At 36.1% G+C, this 22,615-nt stretch overlaps 1 protein-coding gene across 1 annotated transcript in view; it reads right to left on the bottom strand.

Moving 5' to 3' along the window:
* The window catches only part of LOC5573760 (lysozyme), a 29,485-nt gene extending 7,478 nt beyond the window's left edge, over positions 1 to 22,007 (bottom strand). The window contains exon 1 of the mRNA XM_021851079.1: positions 21,744 to 22,007. Within this exon, the coding sequence (XP_021706771.1) occupies positions 21,744 to 21,825 (82 nt within the window). The 5' untranslated portion in view covers positions 21,826 to 22,007. The remainder of the gene's footprint in view (positions 1 to 21,743) is intronic.
* Positions 22,008 to 22,615: the final 608 nt, after the last annotated feature.

The following is a 22,615-nucleotide window of genomic DNA, read 5'->3' as shown; positions in this document are numbered from 1 at the left end:
TAGTTGGGGCGCGTTAACCACTACGCCATGAGAGGACTCATGAACGCAGAAGTTAACCTGAATTCGATTTCAGCTCAATAATCACGTGGTCCTCTTTCGCAAAGTGCACCTCTTTCGGAAGAATTAGATGCCCATCCAAACACAACGCTTTCTATATATATCCAATGCCTAGCCCGAGAGCGCATTGTTTTTTAGATATAGGAATAGCACACTACACTAGCCAGCAACTGCGCTGGCTGAGGTTTCTATTGTGTGGGCTTCCAATGGGTCGCGACGTTCTCAAACGACCGGTTACGGAACATGAGTCCGTTGCTCGATAAATACTTGTTTTAATTATGAATCGTGGTTTACGGCCAACCAGCCGAGTGGAAGTTTAACAACTACCGAAAAGCTAAACATTACATATAATTTGCAATTGGATTAGATGGACAAATTGATGTGAAGATTTGCGAAAAAGTTACACGTCTTCTCAGTGAGAATCGAACTCACGACTCCCCGATCTCTAGTTGGGGCGCGTTAACCACTACGCCATGAGAGGACTCATGAACGCAGAAGTTAACCTGAATTCGATTTCAGCTCAATAATCACGTGGTCCTCTTTCGCAAAGTGCACCTCTTTCGGAAGAATTAGATGCCCATCCAGTGCTAGTGTAGTGTGCTATTCCTATATCTAAAAAACAATGCGCTCTCGGGCTAGGCATTGGATATATATAGAAAGCGTTGTGTTTGGATGGGCATCTAACTCTTCCGAAAGAGGTGCACTTTGCGAAAGAGGACCACGTGATTATTGAGCTGAAATCGAATTCAGGTTAACTTCTGCGTTCATGAGTCCTCTCATGGCGTAGTGGTTAACGCGCCCCAACTAGAGATCGGGGAGTCGTGAGTTCGATTCTCACTGAGAAGACGTGTAACTTTTTCGCAAACCTTCACATCAATTTGTCCATCTAATCCAATTGCAAATTATATGTAATGTTTAGCTTTTCGGTAGATGTTATTCATAATATGTAAATAAATTAAATGTTTTTCTGCAAAAGTAATATTATAATGGATCCTACAAAAATGCATCATGCGATTAAATTGATCGGAAACATAATAAAGAATTAAAATTTCATCCGCTGAACTTCAAATCTATTTTACTAAGAATGTATTAGGCTTCACATTCGCCTTAAATCTGACTCTGTATTGAATTGTGGAAGTGCTCTTAGAACACTACGCTGGGTAGCCGGCTCTGTCCCAGTGGGGACGTCAATGCCAAGAAAAAGAAAAGAAAGGAGGACATCAACCTTCAAGGTCTTTAGAAGACACTAATCTTCTAGCTTATTAAGGTCTAGGGATAAAGAATGTTGGACAAAAGTTACCAAGGATATTGGAGAAGGGGCCCTGATCAGTCGTACGACGCAACTTATGTCGTTTTCGTTTTTAGGAACTGGGTCGGTGATCAACACATAAACAAACCAACGTCAAGCAAATTGTAATTCGGTCGAACCTGAATCGGGTTGGGGTTGAAACTGTGATTCAGAACGGGTTGCGACAGTTCCAACCTAGGTTCAAAAAAGAATTCGACATTAGTAACGATGCTCTCACATGAGCGCTGGACGTCATCTTCCGAATACAAATCCGGATCCTCGTGGTTACCTGCTTCGTATCCTCGGCCCGAAAATTATTTTTGTACACTAGGGCACTAAGGGAGAAATAAAAAAAAAACCTCAATGGGTCGGCACTGGAGCCAGCTGGTCGGGTTCCTTTCTTACGGCTCGTACGGTTAAACCGAAAAACCGTACAACACGCTCGCGGAGTGCTTACTGTTTCGACGCCATCTTCAATTGAACTGACAGCACCTAAGAACAATGCCACCCATATTAAGAGAGTCCAGAGAGCAATTCTCTTGGAGAGAAAAAAAGTTTACGCTCTTAACTACACACTTAAATTATTTTATGGAATCCTGTGAAATCTCAACAGCTGAACAGTTCGGAAAAATAAATTAACGGAATACGATAAATTTACAATATTCGGTATAAATTCACAGGAATCCGTCAAATTCCGACGAAATTACGGTGTTTTATTTCACCGAACTGTTCAGCTGTTGAGATTACGGTCATATTAACCGATCTCCGGTATAATGAGCTAAGTGCGTATGATTACAGATAAGTATTAAAATCATTCTTATTTTTGCTGAATTGTAGAGCGCATTCAATAATCCGATTGTGCTAAGCCTACATACAAACTTTCAGTGTTATAAATGCTGTGTACGGGTAAACTACTGAACTAATTTTTTAAATCATATAGCATTACAAGTAGAGTTTTTGGCTCACAATATCGTTCATTCTCGAATAACGTGCTTATTTCAAAGAAAATTTCCACATTCGTATTATGAAGATATAGAAAATTATATTTTGCAATAAAATCATCGAATACATAAGTTGTAATAATGTTGACATCATTTTTAGATTCTAGAGATCAAAATTAAGTAGATAGGAAAAATTCTTAAGGTGAAGAAGCATCGAAGCCAAATGTTGAATTTTCAATAGCACAAATCTAGAGAACTAGACAACCGTTCGTACTGAAGTTTTATCGATTGTTGAGTTTTCATCACTAACGGTTGTCTGGGTCTCTTGATTTTTGCTCTTGAAAATTCGAGGTTTGACTTGGATGCATGCTTAGTATTACGAAATCGATCGTTTGCTCAAAGTTGTTTTCTGCAGCAAAATGGTTTCGTAGACTCATTCCGTAGAGGATCTTGCATTTTATCCTCTGTTAATTTTATTTTGTTGCAGAAAACAACGAACAATGTCGGAGTTCGAATAAGCAATGTTATTAGATGAAACGAAATATATTTTCAATGTAACGTCCGGGATGTTAGCGACTTTAGAGTAACTTTAAAGTAACTTTAAACCAGGAATCAAGAACACAAAAAAACATTACGAAGCTTTCTTAAAATATTACCCCGATATTTTTATCAGAAGTTCATTTAGTGATATTTCTAAGAACTTCCTGAGAAAATTTCTTCAAGAATTTTGTTTTAGATAACTTTTAGAATTCAACCTGGGATTTTCTAAGGATAACTATAGAAACCAGCTCAGAAATTGCATCAGGAATATCTACAAACACACTTAGATTTTTTTACGGATTCCTGTGAAATTTCACCGAAATCTCAACAGCTGAACATTCGGTGAAAATTCACCGAACAATCTTTGGAATCATTGAACAAAATCGTAAAGAAAAACACGAAAATGGTCCGATCGAGAATTGAACTCTCGACCTACTGATCAGGAAGCAGGCATGTTACCACTACACCAGCTTCCACTACTGTTAAGTGGTGTGCAAAAAGTGGAACAAAAGGAGCTCATGCCTGCCAGAGCGGCTGTCAAATGATTTCACAGAAATTCGGTGAAAATAATGCTTTCACCGAACTGTTTGTTGGTATTTTACAGAATTACGGTACATTTGTTTGCTTTCACGGATTTCGGCGGTAAAATAGTAGATTTCACTCATTTTGTCGGTAAAACACTAGATTTCACAGGAAAATCTGTAGTTTTGTTGTTTACAATTCATATTCGGTGATTTATTTCACATTATACTGCGATTTCTTCTAAGTGTGAAGGGTTTTTCAAACATTCATGAATGTGCTATATTTTCCAGAAGTTTATCCGGCAATTCCTCTACACATTTAAAATAAATCGCAGTATTCTATGAAATAAATCACCGAATTTGAACTGTAAACAATAAAAATACAGATTTTCTTGCGAAATACGTGAAACAAACAATTTTACTGTAACCCTTTAAAATACTAACGAACAGTTCGGTAAAAGCATTATTTTCACAAAACTTCTGTGAAATCGTGTGACAGCTCTGGCAGGCATGCGCTTTCTTTTGTTTCAGTTTTTGCACACCACTAACAAGCAATGAAAGCTGGCTTTGTGGTAGCAAGCCTGGTTCCTGATCAGTAGGTCGGGAGTTCGATTGCTGGTCGAACCATTTTCTTGTTTTTCTTTATTATTTTGTTCGAAGATTTTGTCGAGCACTCGACACTGAAGAAGTCTGTAAGTCGCAGACGAAATAGGCCTATCTGTCCAGATAAGCAACACATATTAGAGTTTAAAGGTATTTGCTCGCCTTACTAGTGATTTTAGTATTTTATTTTTTTGCAAAAGTGAAGTGTTAAAGTTCAATTTGTAGTTTTAAACGTACTCTAATAATCCCTCCCCTAAAATTTAATATAAAAAGTGTAGAATCCATATTCTTGGTTTGATTTTTTTACGACACGAGGGCAGAATGCTACAAAACCAGAAGCCAAAGGTAGATTTAAAGAATAATTTCTAAAAAAGATTCTGATGGACCTTCTTGAGATTTGTTTTTATTTGTAAATTTATTAGAGAGGTTTCAATTATCCTGTAATTTACCTCTAGAGAAAAAAATATAGATTATTTTTTATTGTTCCATTGCTCATCTATAGTTCTACCGACTTCAACATTTTGTTGTTTCTGTAGTACTGCAGTACTACAAAATAATCAATAATAGACCCTTCAAAAAAGTTTGTTTGAAATTTCTAAAGGTAGGGAAAGATGTGTTCTTTCTACATCAATATGCTCACCATAGTATCATGAAACTTCGTAGCTCATACAAAATATTATGTAAGTTTTTCGTTAAAAAAAATTCCATCCGTTTTACACCAATATTTTTTATACAAAAAATATAAAGAAAAAAGAACAATAATTTTTGTAGTAAATCCTACAAGGACCACTTAAGCTTTTCTGTTAGGTACATTATAAACAACTTTCAGAAATTCTACGGTTTAATACTTGAATTTTGAGACAGGAATCAAGAAAATTTTTCCGAATTATATTTAAGATGAAATTATTCAAAAAATAACCATCACAGTTTCCCAACTATTTTTTATGTGTTTCTTTAATTTGATATGTAAAGATTCGTACAAGAATTTGTAAAGCACTCCCCAAAAATATTGAGATATTCCTCGACTAGTTTTGGAACCAAAAATTGGAGAGTGGATAAATTTTTAAATGTTGTTTATGGAAGAATTCTGAGTTTACCATTCGCAAAAAATGGAGTTATTTTAGAACCTGAAGGAATACTTCTTGAAACTTCTGGAGAATATTTTTAGAAGTTCAAGAATGAATTTTACAATTTTAGTAGAACTGATGAAAAATTTCTTTGAAAAATTCCCAGAAGAATCGTTAGTATGGTTTGAAGAAAACAAATTCTCTGGAGAATACTTAGATGGATCTCTGGTAAATTTTTCGAAAGAATTCTAGAAATATTGTAGTCTAATTCGGAACAGTTATTGAAAGAACGGTTTAATGCTAGGAATTTTAAATTTCTTTAAACATTTCTCAGTTAGGAAAATATAAAAAAAATTGAGAGAGTTTTGAAGGAAATCTCGCATTTTTTCAAAACTCTCTCAAAAATTTTTTTTGTTCCTTTAATTTGGAGAAATCTAAAAAATAATTATCTGTGAAAAAAATACAAATTGATCTGCGAAGAGCTGCGCAGAGAAACCATGAATAACATTTTCATAATTGAATTATTTTCAATTGCTCATGAAATTCTTTTGGGATATTAAGAGTAATCCTTACAATAACACCTGACACCTGGAAGAGTCATTCAGTTCTTTTTTTTTTTTTTTTGCAGGTAGTTTGGATAATTTTTGCTGCGATTTTTTCAAACAATCCTATGGAGAAACTTTAAGCAGAATTTCAAAAACAAAGTTGGAATAGCTGTTAGCGATCTCTCTGAAGAATCCGTGGAATAAATCCTTGCTTGATGATCTCGAAGACATTTCTGGACATTCCTCGTAATGGACCAATGCACGAGTTGATTATTTGACGTTTGAGCGGTGCCGTGTTATTTATGTGCCCATGGCAACGAGTGAATACAGCACCGCTCAAACGTCAAACTAGTGAACTCGTGCATTGGTCCATAGTTTTGCTTGAACTTTTCAAGGGTTTTTGACTGGATTACAAAAATAATGATGTTTTTCGTAACGAAAATTTAAATTAACGAATATTACTGATGTGCCGCGAAATGAGACAGAATAACGAATAATTAAAATCAATACAAATCTGTTAAACCTATGAAATTTGTAAAAATCGTGATTATTGCGACCGACATTACTTTTGTAAAACAAATATTTTCTAGGCCCCCCTAGGCCGAAATCAAAGAAAAAAATCCTAGCTACGCCAATGATGGAACGTGATGCACGATGAGGTGCTGCAAATCAGGTCGTTGACTTTGCAGACGATGTTGTGCTCCTGGTAATCGGAAAATCGGTATAAGTGTAGATATGTTGAGAATCTTTGTTGTCCTGTAAGTCTTCAAGTACTGATATTGCTGATCATTTGGATGCCGTAAGATATCCAATAAATAGTTAAAACATCTTCACATTATATTCGAAATCCACAGAAGCTTTCTGGATATATTTCCAATGTACCGACGAACCTGTACATTTGTTATCTAAATTAGTTTTTGTTGGACCTCAAGCATGTAAAACTTAAACCGCATAATGACCGATGTTGTTGTGGTGGAATTTTGAGTGAAACTGGCAACACTGAGTAATAGAGATATCGGTAGTGAAATGTGTACTCGAAATGTTGGGAGCCCGTATCTTGGAAGCCCCAAAGAAACACCAAATTGTATGTATAATCTTAAGTTATAAATTAGTTTAATAATTAATGAATAACATCATTAAAGCTGCTATCACGAAGGCTGCTCTCAATAATTGGTTTATTGCGCCAACGATGACTATTCTCAACAGATGTAGTAAAAGCAGATGTTTTGAACTCCATCTAATGAAACTAGCACTTAATGCTCATGGAAAACTAACTGCAGAATCTATTCACGATGTTGGGAAAAAAAATATATATAACGCATTGCGCACCTAACAAGTGCGATTAGAAGTGCGGAATTGCGAATAAAAGTGCCAGATTACGTCGAACTGATTTGATGTCCTCACCGCACTTATTCAGCATGAAATGACGAATAAGTACGACGAAGACACTAGACCGATCTGATGTGTAATCCCGCACATCTATTCACGATTTCGTACTTAGGGTTTCGTTCTACATAGTCGTAAGCGCTACTATTCGTCGTATCAAACATTAAATGTTCCACTACGGCGGATATTCCAACTTACCTGCAACATAGATTCATTTTCCAAGTGCAATTTTGTGAAAGCTGTTGCACTTTTTCACCGAAATCGCATGGACGAACACGAATTTGAGAGAAATGCTTAACGATCGACTGAGCCACACCACTTTCCAACACAAGTTTCTTCCCGCCCCCGTGGGTGACTTACTTCGCCGGGCACTTATTTTCACTATGGAAAACCTTCGTACTTCTTCACTGAAGGATTTCATTCCAATCACACGCCGTAAAACTTCAATAAATCACCACATTTTACGAAATTTCCTCAACCGCCGCGTATAATTGAGAATGTAAACAAAGTTCAATCCGTCGTACAGTGGATCCACAATTAAGAATCGTCCACAATTTATGAATCAGCTGACTTTAAATGACAAAATAACAACAAAAATCAACACAAAACATCACGTAAACAATTTTACTCAAAATAAATTATAAGCGAAAATGTTTCCGTGATGTTTTGTGCTATTTTTTACTGTTATTTTGTCCTTTAAAGGCAGCTGATTCATAAATTGTGGGTGATTCTTAATTGTGGATTCACTGTACTGAGAAAAAAAAGCTTGTGCGCATCAATGTGTGCGCGACGCTCGACGTAAAAATACGGTTCCTTTGATTGTGTTGTTTTCGCTGTACTGTGAGCAAATGCCATAATTGTACGGTCAAAAGAAATTGTGTTCATATGTTTGGGCTGAATTTTGATGACGAACAATTAATTTTAAAGGAAATTAGTATATTCCACCATGCTGAAGGAATGGAGGGAGATGCCCGTAGATCTATATATTCTAGTAAAACATTTTATTATAGCGTTGATATGTTGTGTTTTAACCACTCAATACATCACAGTGAGCCTTAAGTTGTGAGTCGAATCTGGAAACTGATTGCGACGGAGTTGAAAACGATACGACGGATTGAGAATACGGTAAGATGCATTTTCTTTGCATTATTTCCAAAAAGAGATCAAGATTTATCAAAATGTTATTGTACAATGCTGAAGCCGTTTTGAGAAAGAATTGTTTGGCATCGGCTTGTATCAGCATCTTTCACTGTAATACTGGGAAAATTACAGTTCTCACTGATCAATGCTTAATACGATGGATGCTAGCACATCACCCTATGGGGGTCCAATTAGCAATGCAGTCCAAAAACAATTGTTTATGATTAATTCAAGATCGAAACATTAGAATCAACTGATATCTATTCAAACATATAATTTTATACCAATGCTTATGTACTTATGATTATCATGTGGGCTAAGTAGGCGTGCGGTTAGCGACGTCAGTCGTTTAGGCGTATTGTGCTATGGCGTATGGGTTTGATTCCCGCTCAGTCGGAGAAAACTTTTCGTCAAACGAAAAATTCTTCACTGGTCCACTGGTCGTTCAGTGTGTCCGTTGTCTAATGTTAGTAATGTTCAGTCTGTGCAGTCTATGGCTGAAGACGGTCTTTTCAACTTGAGCACTTTTGTAGATATTTTTATCCATCATATCTGGGCTATAATGCGTAAAATCTTGTCCACGGTTTCTATTAACATTCTTATATCCAGTTCCATTTGCAATTATGCTAAAAAAAAGACTGATTGTGGATTTCTAAGTGTTTACATACCCATTATCACAGTTATCCCAAAACCGAAAATCGAATTTCGGTTATATGAAATTGTATAGGTACATACCAAAACAATCGTTATGCAATTCTTCGACTGCACTGCAATCGGTAATTAATGTACCGGAGTTCTTTTTTTAATATAAAATAAAAATCTTAAACAGAATGCAGATATATTTAGATTTTTTCAAAAAAAAAAAACTATCAAAGTTACCCCGTATTATGGTACCCCATCTTAATCGCTTTCCACTAGATTTGGTAGAAATAATCTAGAATTTCGCATTCGAGCCACTCGCCGAATCTCGTTTAGTCTGCAAACCGGATTTGGCAATCCTGTGTGACCTGATTTTGGCGTTCCCTTTTTGTCTCTCCTCGCACGAAACTGATTAAAATTCAGGCCATATTCAAAATTTATGGACAGCTTCGTTTTCCTTCAGAGCAGGTTCTGATAGTCGGGAGCGATCATACACGATCGTATAATAAATCTTAATAAGTAGGTAAATGATGGCTTCGGCACCCTGAGGGTATTTTCGGCAACACTAACTTATCGTCCTTGTTAGAATTTATCTACGGAACAAGGGTTACCTTCAATGTACTCAACATGTTCCTTGAACTATAATCTTCCATATAAATCACATTCTTGACGAAAATGTTATGTAACATGGGTTTTATTATTAAATGAAATAAATGCTTACGAAATCATCGTCATTCGTGAGCTGCCGAACAGAACAACACAAGAACAGCTTAGGAAAAACTCACCACTTCGAAAGGTCCAATTCTCCGCTCCAATGCCAATTTTTTCACAAAATCTACGCAGCGATCACTTATGCACAATTAAACTTTTGATTGGTCTATAAAGCACTCGAAAATACTTAATTTTTATGCTTCAAATCACAAGTAAAAATTAATGAACTTTGTTTTCCTCGGCAATCACTTTTTATTACTGCACCTGGTTGCCAGAAAACCATATTCAATTGCGGTGTAATTATTATTCACGATTTAAATTCACAGAAAAGATCGAACACAACTAATTAATTTATTGGAATGATGCAACAAAGCATGCATGGGTAATAATTGAGTCTTTCAATGCCTTCCTTATTTGAAGATTGTAGCGCATAAACTTCAAAATACTGAGAAACATATAAAATATACGTCTTTTAATAGGTTAGCTATTTTGGCAACACTCCTGTTGTTCTACAGGCAATCAGTGGATTATGTAATTGTGTCAAATCAAAAGTGAGTAGATTTGAAAAGGGTCTATTCTGATTTTCTCATACACTGAGAAGAATATGAACCTTAAAAATTACTGACAAGGTTTGGATTTTGATCCGAATTAGCTGATCGAACCATATTCGGAGAGTGATATTCAAAAACAAAAAAAGAAATTAAATCCTGATACATCGCAATCGGATTTTTTTTAATACACCCCAACCTCTTTTTACGACCGTTATCGGGGGGTCGTAAAAAAAATCTGCAACACTGCTCGATTGTTATCAAAAGAGCCAATTTTATGGGGGTGTGATAAGCGAATACCAAAAAATTTCAAAGATGATGGTACCGAATGTTGACCAAAGTTGAAGGAAGTGTTGCGTGCTATACAGTTGGCCGAATCACAAATGTTCATGTGGCTGGCAGCACTGTTCAAGAAGAATAACGAAAAGATCAAAACCATAAAACTTGAGCGGAACAGAAAAATAGAATGCAACATAGCAATACTCTTCAACTGTAATCCAGTTTTTCATGAAGTGTTCAAAATTTTGTCGTAGCTGGCAACACTGCTTAAGTGAAATTGCGTCACCGGCAGTACAAGTATGCATGCAACTTTTGTTTTGCTGATATCTCAGGATCCTGACCACTTAGAAAGATGGCGTCTTTGGCAAAGTTGTTCATTAGCTCAAGCGCTTTCATTATTAAAGCTATGAGATTCAAAATGTTGCCACCAGGCGGCGCTAGTGAGCGTAGAATTTTTGTTTTGCGGATATCTCAGGATCCTGACCACTTATAAAGATGGCGTCTTCGACAAAGTTGTTCAAGAGCTCAAGGACTATCATTATTCTGGCCAAGAGATTCGAGATTTGGCCACCAGGCGGCAGTAGTGAGCGTAAAATTTTTGTTTTGCGGATATCTCAGGATCCTGACCACTTATAAAAATGGCGCCTTCGGCAAAGTTATTCAGTAGCTCAAGGACTATCATTATTCTGTCCAAGAGATTCGAGATTTGGCCACCAGGCGGCGCTAGTGAGCGTAGAATTTTTGTTTTGCGGATATCTCAGGATCCTGACCACTTAGAAAAATAACGCCTTCGGCGAAGTTGTTCAGAAGCTCAAGCGCTATCATTATAAAAGCTATGCGATTCAAAATTTTGCCAAGGGCTATCATTATTTTTGTCAAAAGATATAAGGTTTTTCCCACCAGGCAGCGCTAGTAAGCACGATATTTTTTGTTTTGCGGATGTCTCAGGATCCTGGCCACTTAGAAAGATGACGCCTTCGGCAAAGTTATTCAGAAGCTCAAGCGCTATCATTCTAAAAGCTATGCGATTCAAAATTTTGCCTCCTGGCGGCGCTAGTGAGCATGAAACTTTTGTTTTGCGGGATCCTGACTACATAGACATGGCGTCTTGGGCAAAGTTGAGCTTCTCAGCAAGTTTATCGAAGACGCCATCTTTCTAGGTAGTCAGGATCCTGATATATCCGCAAAACAAAAGTTTCATGCTCACTTGTGCCGCCTGGTGGCAAAATTTTGAATCTCATAGCTTTTATAATGATAGTCCTTGAGCTACTGAATAACTTTGCAGAAGGCGCCATATTTCTAAGTGGCCAGGATCCTAAGATAACCGCAAAACAAATGTTTCATGCTCACTAGCATCACCTAGTGGTAGAGTTCCGCAATTCAGTGATGGTAGTGCTAGCCCTTTAACTACTGAACAATTTTGCTGAACATCATGATCCTCTATTTTGAATTCTTTGTAAGATATTGGTCATTTATAAAAACGGTCGTTAATCTGAATTTCGGTCGTTAAAAAGTGGTCGTAAAACGAACCGTCGGTAAAAAAAAACGGTCGTAAAAAGAGGTTGAACTGTAATACCATTCATTCTCTCGGTAATAACTTGGTGATAGAGCGTCAAGAGCAGCAACCTTTACAGACCAAAACCATATCGAGCCATTCAGCTTGTCAGTGAATAGTTCAATTCACGGTCAAATTCTTGACATTAAAAAAAAATGAAAACATTGTTGGGGACGAGATTTGGCCAAAAATGCGTAAGTTCTCATTTATTTTTAAACTAGTGGTCCCGGCAAACTTCGTCTTGTCATCAAGTAGGCTGGTTTTTTTTTTTTTTTTTTTGAGTTAATTAAAGAGGTTTTAAACCTCGCGGTTCATTCACCTCTAAAGTAGGCTGGTGGAAAATGTCAAGAAATCCCCTATACAAAATGATACCTTAGTCTTCTCCCGTTTTCCCCATTATTCCGGAGACTTTTCGAAACTTTTTTCTCCCACGAACACGTCGCATCCCTTGTGGAGGGCAACAGTGAAAAACTTGCGTCAATCCGAAGACCCGTTCTCGAGCCATTTCGTGACATACAAACACCACTCCATTTTTATTTATATAGATAACTTTCTCAATTTGACTTGATATGTTCGGTTAAATATGAGAATACGTTGCAAATGCTGAACAAATAATTGAAATCTGATTATTTTCCTTTAAATAGGAATCATTTGAAAATTGGCTCAAACTCACCCCTTCGAGAAGGTGACATTGGGCCAAACAAACTACACTCAGGAAAACGAACAATCGATAGACATAGGAACCCCATATGAAAATTCGCCACAAGAAATTGGATTGAAATTCATAAATTTACGTCATGGAACCGAAATTTGAAAACAAAAATAGTTTTCGCGGCAACCTGGAATCGAACCAAGAACCTTGCTTAGTTTTGTAACAAAAACTACCCAAAAACATGATTTTTTAAAGCAAAAATCGAATTTCTTTGGATTATTTAAGTTTTTTTGCCGAATATTACATGTTTCATATAAAACTTATGTTTCTAAAGCATTTTGTTTGAATTACAAGTTGAATAGTGTATTTTTTTAACATGTGCAAATATATCTTTGTTTTAAAATTATTTAAAAAATGTTGCCAAGTCCTTTTCAAAGGTTTAACAAATAAGGAAAACCAGTTTTAGCTTTAAGAATATTGTTTAACTGATAAAAATTAAAATGTTGAATAACTTGGTCAAAACAGTAAAATGCGGTGTATGCAAAGTTTGAACACAAGTAAAAAAGCTTCAAAACTATGCAAAAAGATTTGGTAACGGTTTAGTATTCTTGAAATTATGGTCAAACAAAGATATTTTTTCAGTAAAATGAAAAGAAATTGGAGTAAACTACTTTTTATTGAAACTAGTTTTGATTTTACACAAATTTGATGTTCTACAAACTTTTCAAAAAAAAAATAATTTTTAAGGTAATGGTGCTGAAATTACCGAAGTTATGGTGACTTCACTGAAGGCCATTTTTTATAACTTGAAAATTCACCTCCAAGACGCTTGCACCTCTTAATTTTAATATTTTTGGCTCAAACTTCGAGGTTTCTCTACTAATATGATTCGAATTCAGAAGAGTACACGAGTTTTTGGTTTTGAGAACTTTTGAAAAATAAGCCGCACCCTAAATAGACACATGCGCTACAATGTGCGAGTAGCAAATAGGAGCATGCATGTAACTCATTCAAACGCAACTTTGAAATTCAAGTAATCCGATAATCGCGTTTCGTGGATTTTTCTTGCAGAGCACAATATTATGAATCAATTAACCATGACGTCACGCTGCAACTTCTAGGTTGGATTCGCACCTGCTGCAAGTTTATTATCATGACATGGCAATTTTTAAAGCCGAAATGCTGCCATAGTGAGATTGAATACAAAATTTATTCGATAAAATAAATGAAAATGATATTAGGCAGTGTCCATTTATGACATAATGTTAAAATATACAATTTTCGACCATTCCCCCTCCGCAACGGTCTTTGCATGAAAAAAAAAATGTGTTTGAGCCGCAACGTTTGAGCCTACTCCCCCTCCCCCTAAAAGCGTTACGTAATATGTGGACGGCGCCTTAGTCTGCATAAATTTAGTGGCGTTGTGTATTCAATTTGAATCTCCGCTATTTTATTTCTAACTGCAATTATTTTCTCAGTGTAGTCTGTATTTTTCTGCATTGGCCCTTTCAACGAGCAGAACATAATGAGTGACGTTTAATTTCAGGAATTGTCAACAAATACGAAAAGTTACCAATACATAAACTAGTTTTTGCGCAGTTTTGGATTGCCGAAGTGAACATTTTTGTTGCCGACAATAGTAATTGCATTGCCGATAAAAGAACAAGTGCCTCGTGACTTTGGTGAGGAAAAATAGAAGATTAAGAGAACAAAATAGTGTTTTAAGTATAACAATCAATAAACGAAGAGTGCTCAAGTGTAGTTCAGGTGTCTCCTGCTAATTGTTGTGCTCCATTGTTGCGTAAAATTGCCTTCTAAAAAGTTCAGCTGCTTAGGCTGCCGACAATACGTAAGTTCCCCTACGTCACCTGGGGATATCCGTAAAGAACTTTATAGCTATTGTCAAGCGTCTCCTTTGAGTACGGTGTTCATCGCTTTGTCTTGAGTTCATTGCGACAACTTGATTGAGGTGACGGGTTTGAGCTTGATTGACATCTTTATTGAAGCTTAAAATTCAACAGAGACAAGTTTCGTATTTGCAAAGCGTTTGGTGTAGTTCCAGCCTTTATAGGATTCTCTAGGAATGCTTGCCATTACAGAGGGAATTCTTGGTTCTTTTGTTTCTGAAGCGCATTGAACTCTCATGTGATAAGTTCACAAATTATTTCTGCTGACGTTATAATAAAACAGTACTCCACAGTGCTAGTATGTTAGCCATTGATCCCTTTTAGATCCTTGTTAGGACCTGTGCCTTCGATTTTTTGTTAGACCCGGTAGCGAAAAGTAGCGGTGGTAATCCTGCTTGGACACCGCCTGGGGAAAAAAAAACTCTTAGAAGGTCAATTCTTCTTTCGTTTATTCACTGAATATGGTTGCAACTACGAACAAGAGAAAGGCTGAATCTCTGAATTCATAACTTCCTTCCAAAAAAGTGGTTTAAAACTGTCACTTAACGTGGCAAGAATGGAAAAAGGACGTTTCTCCGGAATGCGTGCTCTTTTCTTAGGTTATGGAAATGGATAATGTTGATAATTGCACCGAAGTGAGCAATCAGTTCGATGCTCTAGACAAATTTTCCGAACACCAAATCGAAGCAGTCTCTTGCCCAGGCTCTTTGATTCAAGTGAGGAAGCAAAGAGTGCCGCCTATCGTGGTCAGTTGTTCCGAATTTGGGGGATTTAGGCAGGAGATCTTGAATTCCATTAGGGGAATCAAGGTCTCCTTCCAAATCGCAAAGAAAGAAGACTGTCACGTTTTCCCGGAAACTTTTAAAGATCGCGAACTTCTTCTCAAACATCTTGAAGAGAGGAAGCACATTTTTTTACTTATGACGACAAAACTGAACGTTTGTTCAAAATCGTCTTGAAAGGTCCCTCAAGTGACTATAAGTCACATGAAGAGATCAAAATGGAATAAATGATTTACTTGTATTTTCCCCAGTCCAAGTAATCATTATGAAAAAATGAACCCAATCTGGCATTGTTCGGAAAGGGCTTTCTAAAGAATATTATTTAGTTCACTTTAACAAAATAAGATCTAAATAATATTAAAGCTTTAGAAAGAATTAGCCTTATGTTCGATGTCCGTGTGACATGGGAACATTTCCAGAAACCTGGAGGAACTTACCAGAACCCAACTCAGTGCCGTCGGTGGTAATGACCCCTTGGTACAAAAAACTGCCGCATGGATGCTAAATGTATGATTTGCGGAGGTTCTTCTCACGCTAAGGACGTCTGTCCAGTGAAGGAATATACCGATAAGTTCATATGCGCGAATTCCGGGGGCAATCATAATTCACATTTTTGCCCTCTCCCTTCGCGTAGGCGAGTCGTCCAGGCTCGTGTCAGGCAGATGAACGATAATGTCCGAGACGATAACGGTCGTTTCCGGATTTTTTCTCTGTAGAGTTTCGAACAATGCTCATTTTTCAGTTAACGATCGCTTGATTAGGAATCAAACCCATCAGGAAGATCATAATCATGCTCATTCACAAACTAATTTTAATCCGTCGGGCAGTCGTTCGAATCTTTTAATTTGGAATGTATCTACCCACGGTAAATCCTTTGCCGATATAGTAGCAAATAATTTGAACTTCACCCCTATTCGTACTATATGTACCCATTCTACTTGGTTCAAATCAAATGAAAAAAAAACCCTGCCGCCGCAGGTAACATCTAACATCCGCCTCTTCGTCTACCGAAAATTGAAACGGAAAATCATCGAATGTACCCACTTCAAGTGATATGTCTGCCTCTGATTTTAATTTTCTAACTGAACAATTGAATCTAATGATTGATGCAATGTTCAAAGCCACCTTTATGACTGAAGCAGTCCAAGTGGGTGTAAAATTTACTAATAAAATTGTTATTGGATTACGTTTTTCTAATGGATCCAATAAATAATAGTTTAAATATTTTAAATTGGAATGCTCGTTCTTTGAATGATAAAGAGGACGAGCTGTTTAATTTTCTGACAGCTAACAACGTGCATATAGCAGTTATTACTGAAACTTATTCAAAACCTGGATCCAAACTAAAAAAAAGATCCTAACTTTTTGGTTTATCGTAATGATCGACTTGATGGGGCTTGTGGGGGAGTTGCAATCGTCATTCATAGGCGTATAAAACATCAACTGTTTTCGTCATTTGAAACTAAAGTTTTTGAAACTTTAGGTGTTTCTGTTGAAACACAGCTTGGTAAATATACTTTCATAGCTGCATATTTGCCTTTTCAATGCTCTGGGTAGCAAGTTAATTTGCTTCAAACTAACTTACGAAAATTGACTCGCAATAAGTCAAAATGTTTTGTTATTGGTGACTTTAATGCCAAACATCGGTCATGGAATAATTCTCAAAGTAATTCCAACGGCAGAATTTTATTTGATGAGTGCTCTTCAGGATATTTGTCGATTCAATACTCTGATAGCCCTACATGTTTTCCTCTTCTACAAATCCATCTACGATTGACTTGGTCTTAACCGACTCTAGTAATCTTTGTAGCCAATTAGTTACTCATGCTGATTTTGAGTTTGATCATGTTAATGTCTGTTACATTTCAAATATCCCATGAAGCGATTCTCAATCCTATCAGCTCCACGTTCAATTATTTTCGAGCCTACTGATATACATATGAAACTTATGTTGACTCTAATCTTGATGTTAACATTTCTTTACAAACAAAACTTGATATTGACAATGCTCTTGAAACTTTAACAAATTCCATTGTTGAAGCCAACAGCATTGCAATTCCAAAATGTGAAGTAAAATTTGAATCCGTGATTATAGACGATGATCCCAGATAGCCGTAGCGGTAAACGCGCAGTTATTCAGCAAGACCAAGCTGAGGGTCGTGGGTTCGAATCCCACCGGTCGAGGATCTTTTCGGGTTGGAAATTTTCTCGACTTCCCAGGGCATAGAGTATCTTCGTACCTGCCACACGATATACGCATGCAAAAATGGTCATTGGCATAGTAAGCTCTCAGTTAATAACTGTGGAAGTGCTCATAAGAACACTAAGCTGAGAAGCAGGCTCTGTCCCAGTGGGGACGTAACGCCAGAAAGAAGAAGAAGAAGAAGAAGACGATGATCTTAAACTCTTGATCCGCCTCAAAAACGTGAGGAGAAGGCAATTTCAACGCACTCGCGATCCTGCTATGAAAATTATATGGCGGGATTTGCAGAAAGAAATCAAGAAACGTTTTGCACGATTAAGAAACAAAAATTTTGAAAATAAGATTTCTCAATTGGACCCTGGCTCTAAGCTCTTTTGGAAATTATCTAAAATTTTGAAAAAACCTCAGAAGCCAATACCGGCATTGAAAGAGGAAAACAAATTATTACTAACTAATTGCGAAAAAGCTCAAAAACTTGCTATGCAGTTTGAAAGCGCGCACAATTTTAATTTAGGACTTACTAGTCCAATTGAAAATTAAGTTACTCAGAACTTCGAAAATATTCTCAATCAAGAGAACGTTTTCGAAAATTCCTGGGAGACTGATTTGGAAGAAATAATAGATCTTATTAAAAAAAAAACAAAAATATGAAGGCTCCTGGCGGTGATGGAATTTTCTACATGCTCATCAAAAAACTTCCAGAGAGTAGCTTATAATTCTTAGTTGTTATATTTAACAAATGTTTTCAATTAGCATATTTTCCTGACAAATGGAAAAATGCTAAGGTTGTACCAATTTTGAAACCAGACAAAAATCCTGAAGAAGCTTCTAGCTATCGTCCAATCAGTTTGCTTTCCTCCATCAGTAAACTTTTTGAAAAGGTTATTTTGAACAGAATGATGGTCCACATCAACGAAAATTCAATTTTTGCCAATGAACAATTCGGATTCCGCCATGGACATTCGACCACTCATCAACTTTTATGTGTAACAAATTTGATCCGTTCCAACAAATATGAAGGCTATTCTACTGGTCTTGCTCTTCTAGACATAGAAAGAGCATTCGACAATGTTTGGCATGAAGGCTTGATCATAAAATTAAAAAACTTTAATTTTCCAACATACATTGTTAAAATAATTCAAAGTTATCTGTCAAATCGTACACTTCAGGTTAATTATCAGAATTCCAGATCTGAAAGACTTCCTGTAAGAGCTGGTGTTCCCCAAGGCAGCATTTTGGGACCAATATTATACAATATTTTTACATCTGACTTACCTGAGTTACCTCAGGGATGTCAAAAATCCTTGTTTGCGGATGACACAGGCCTCTCCGCCAAAGAAGGAAGTCTGCGTGTCATCTGCAGTCGATTGCATAAAAGTTTGGATATTTTTTCTTCATACTTGCAAAAATGGAAGATTTCTACTGATGCTTCCAAAACTCAACTAATAATATTCCCACATAAACCAAAAGCTCTTTATTTGAAACCTTCAAGTAGACATGTTGTCACGATGAGAGGGGTTCCAATAAATTGGTCAGATGAAGTTAAGTATCTAGGATGCTAGATAATAATTTAACTTTCAAAAATCACATTGAGGGCATTCAAGCCAAATGTAATTATTAATAGGAAATCAAAACTATGTCTTAAGAACAAGCTTTTGATATTCAAACAAATTTTCAGGCCAGCCATGATGTATGCTATACCAATATGGACTAGCTGTTGTAATACCAGGAAAAAAGCTCTGCAGAGAATTCAAAATCAAATTTAGAAAATGATTCTGAAGCTTCCTCCCTGGTATAGTACCAATGAGTTACAATGTTGAAACATTAGAACAAATATCAAATGAAATAATTAATAACTTCAAGCAAAAATCGTTACAATCTTCTATTGCCACGTTATATATTTAGGTTCAGTTAGGTTAAGTATATTGAAAACGTGTTTTTTTTCTCTTATAAGCAGGTGAAATCAACTCACCTGTAAAAAATCTGAACAGCTACGGCAAATGAAATGTAATATGTTGTTAACCAAATTTTAATAAAAACTTAATTTTGTTTAACCAAATTAAGATGATAGTGTTAGATAGAACACCTAGATATAAAATATGAATGTAATGTTTGAAAAGATACTAATTCAGGAATTAAAAAATGTTATGTTCATACAAGTAAGGTACCGTGGGGTAAGTGGATACAGAAAAATCAATAGTTAACTTCATTGTTATGTACAGCTAACGTGAATAGTTTAACTCAAAGTTTTTTCTGTGGATAACAAATAAGGGACTATTGTACTTCAAATCGTCATTTATTTCGATTTTTCTGATTGTTATGTATTGAGAATGAGACTTAAAAATTTGCGCCAAATGATCCACTTGCCGCACCATGGTGGGGTAAGTGGATCACCATTAAAAAAAATCTGTTCTCGAAACAAATGTAGTATGATTATGTTTATTAAGAATGATATTACCCTCGCACTTGTTATTAGTGCTAGTAATATACATTTTATTACTTTAAAATTAAAAAGTATCTTTATTTAATCAAAATATAATAAAAAGTATGTATATATTAGTTCATACTAATTAGAACAAAAAAAAACATTGTAACTAGAAAAATTTGGAGAAAATTCATCCATTTATACGCATAACTTATACAGAAGTATTGTAGGATTATTCCTAAAGATATTTTTCTTGGTTTAAAAATATTAGTTACATTTACTTTTGAATAACAAACTGAAATCCTTCTGTTTTATTTATGAATATATGTGTATCATCTGTCTAGAACAATTTATATGGTCAAATCATGTACGAGACTATGCTTTCTATTGGAAAATTAGTATATTTTGCTCTTTTACAACTCAGCTTAGATAAACCATGAAAAGTTTCGTGTGAATTTTGAAATTATTATTCTTTTTATATTTTTTTTATACCAGAAAAATTAAAAAAACTTTTAGGTGGATTAATTCAAATTTTCTATGGTCAATTTAACAAATTCAAACTGGGAATGTAACAAAATAAAAGAAAACAACATTTGCGGGTATTAAAGCTTATTAAAATTCTCCTAAGCAGTCTGCCAATAAATGATAATTATTCTTGATCCACTTACCCCACCCCACTAAAAAGTAGGGGTAAGTGTACCATGTCCAATATATTTGTATTTATTCATAAAAATGACATATTTTTCATTGTGATTCATTCAATTGGAACTGAAATACTCACCATGTGTCGAAAAAAATAATAAAATTTGATTTTAGACAGAGATACAATGGATTTTTGATTGATGGAAAACAATTTTCAAATTAATTACTTTTTGTAGCTAACAAGTTTGCTTGTGTTAGTGTACGTGTAGTACCAGTTTTGCAATAGTATCAGAGTGGGCGTAAGAATATAACCTAAAACGAAGCAATGGTGCGAAAACATTCAACATATCCAAGTATTTAGGCTTATTATTGACAAATGATCCACTTACCCCACTGATACACTTCCCCCACTATACCTTAACATTTCTATCGTTGTGATGATAAAATTATAAAACTGTTTCGTAATATATTGTACATTTATTATAAAAGCATGAAACGAGCTCACCAAATTGGTTATGCACCCTTGACTGAGCAGCCGTAAGTTATTTTTAACTTGTTAATCAATGCTCAATGCACAAAACAATCACTCTGCTGACGCGAAAACCCGAACTTGATTGCTTGGGGTGCTCTCACTCAGTTTGTGTATTTTTTCTTCATGCTTGCAAAAATAAAAGATTTCTCCTAATGCTTTCAAAACTCAACTTATAATATTCCCCCATTTGTAACTTCAAGTATACAAGTTGTCACGATGAGAGGGGTTCCAATAAATTGATCAGCTGAATTAAGTATCATGCTAGATACAAATTTAACTTTTAAAAATTGGATTGAGGGCATTCAAGCCAAATGTAACAAATATGTAAAATGTTACTATTACATTTCAAATTTTCCATGAAGCGGTTTCTAATCCTATTCGTTCCTCTTTAATCAATCACAGAACTGATTAGGATACAGAACGTTGCTAATTTCGACGTAATTTATTGAAGCTATACGCAATGTCAAACCAAAATTTTAAGCGAAATTCGACTCTGTTATTTTAGACGACTCTCAAAGTTCAAGTACCAATTCCGGAAGACAATCTTTTTCAACAAATGCCGTTAGAATACCGTTTATGGTTCGCCAAAAAAAACAAGCAAGAAACAAACATGCAAGTCGACATTGCTAAACTCTACCGCACCCTGACCTTCAGACCTTCACCAGCAAAAACAAATCTCATAATGGATCATTGAGATGGAAACCCCCGCACACATGTCCCGCGATAGGTGATCGGCGAATCCCACGAGAAATAAATAACAAAATCGCGATCATTACTCACCGAGGTGCGACACATCGGCATTCACCGCCGCGATTAGCGCCAACAAAACGCCGGCAAAACAAGCGAAAACCTTCGGATTCATCGTAAATCGATAGTGTCTATTGGTAACACTTTTCTAACAAGTGATGGCACTTTTTTGGGACACTAAGCACAAAGCACACCCGGAACGAGATATACCAATTAGCCAACAGGCCAACCTCTGACCGATCGGTTCAAGATGATCTTCACGACTGACTGCTTCGCGAATGGTGTGCGATCGTTATTAGGGGAAGTCGCGAGCCAGAGGGAACTCGATGATGACTCCAAAACCGTCGCAGCGTGAATCGGTGGACATGGGGGAAGTGATCGTGCTGCAGCGCAGGAATGATTAAGAATGAATCCGGTAGATGACGTCATGTATTTCATTCATCGGTGTTGTTGGTGATCGGCTCCTTTCTTCAAGCGAACAACTGCTCAAATGCGAGGCTTACCGTTCTTTGTAAGCTAGAAAATGTAATGTTCGATTAAATATTCTGAATTTTACTTGTAAATTTGATCACTATTTATATTACGTTTATCGCTGGTTAACGATAACAACGTTGCCCAAAGACAACCCAGAAAATTTGAAGGCGCACGTATTAGCACACACGACTTAGTAAGCTACATTTTCAAACGACTTTGAAAAAAACTTAAACTGAAACCTTCATTTACGTAACTTCTATTTAAGTAATTCTATTTGCGTAATACTACGTAAGTGGAATTTTGTGTTCTTTTGAAGCTGCAGGCTAAACTTCAACAGCCTGCGAAAAGGCAGAGAAAGTAGCTAGGATCATGAAGCTGGCAGGTACCTTCCGGCTCATGGCTATACGGGTGGCGAGTGCCTATCGCACTAT

The sequence above is a fragment of the Aedes aegypti genome, chromosome 3, assembly GCF_002204515.2.
Source record: "Aedes aegypti strain LVP_AGWG chromosome 3, AaegL5.0 Primary Assembly, whole genome shotgun sequence".
Classification (NCBI taxonomy): domain Eukaryota; kingdom Metazoa; phylum Arthropoda; class Insecta; order Diptera; family Culicidae; genus Aedes; species Aedes aegypti.
Note: the sequence above shows the minus strand (reverse complement) of the source record. Positions and strands in the feature narration are given on the sequence as shown.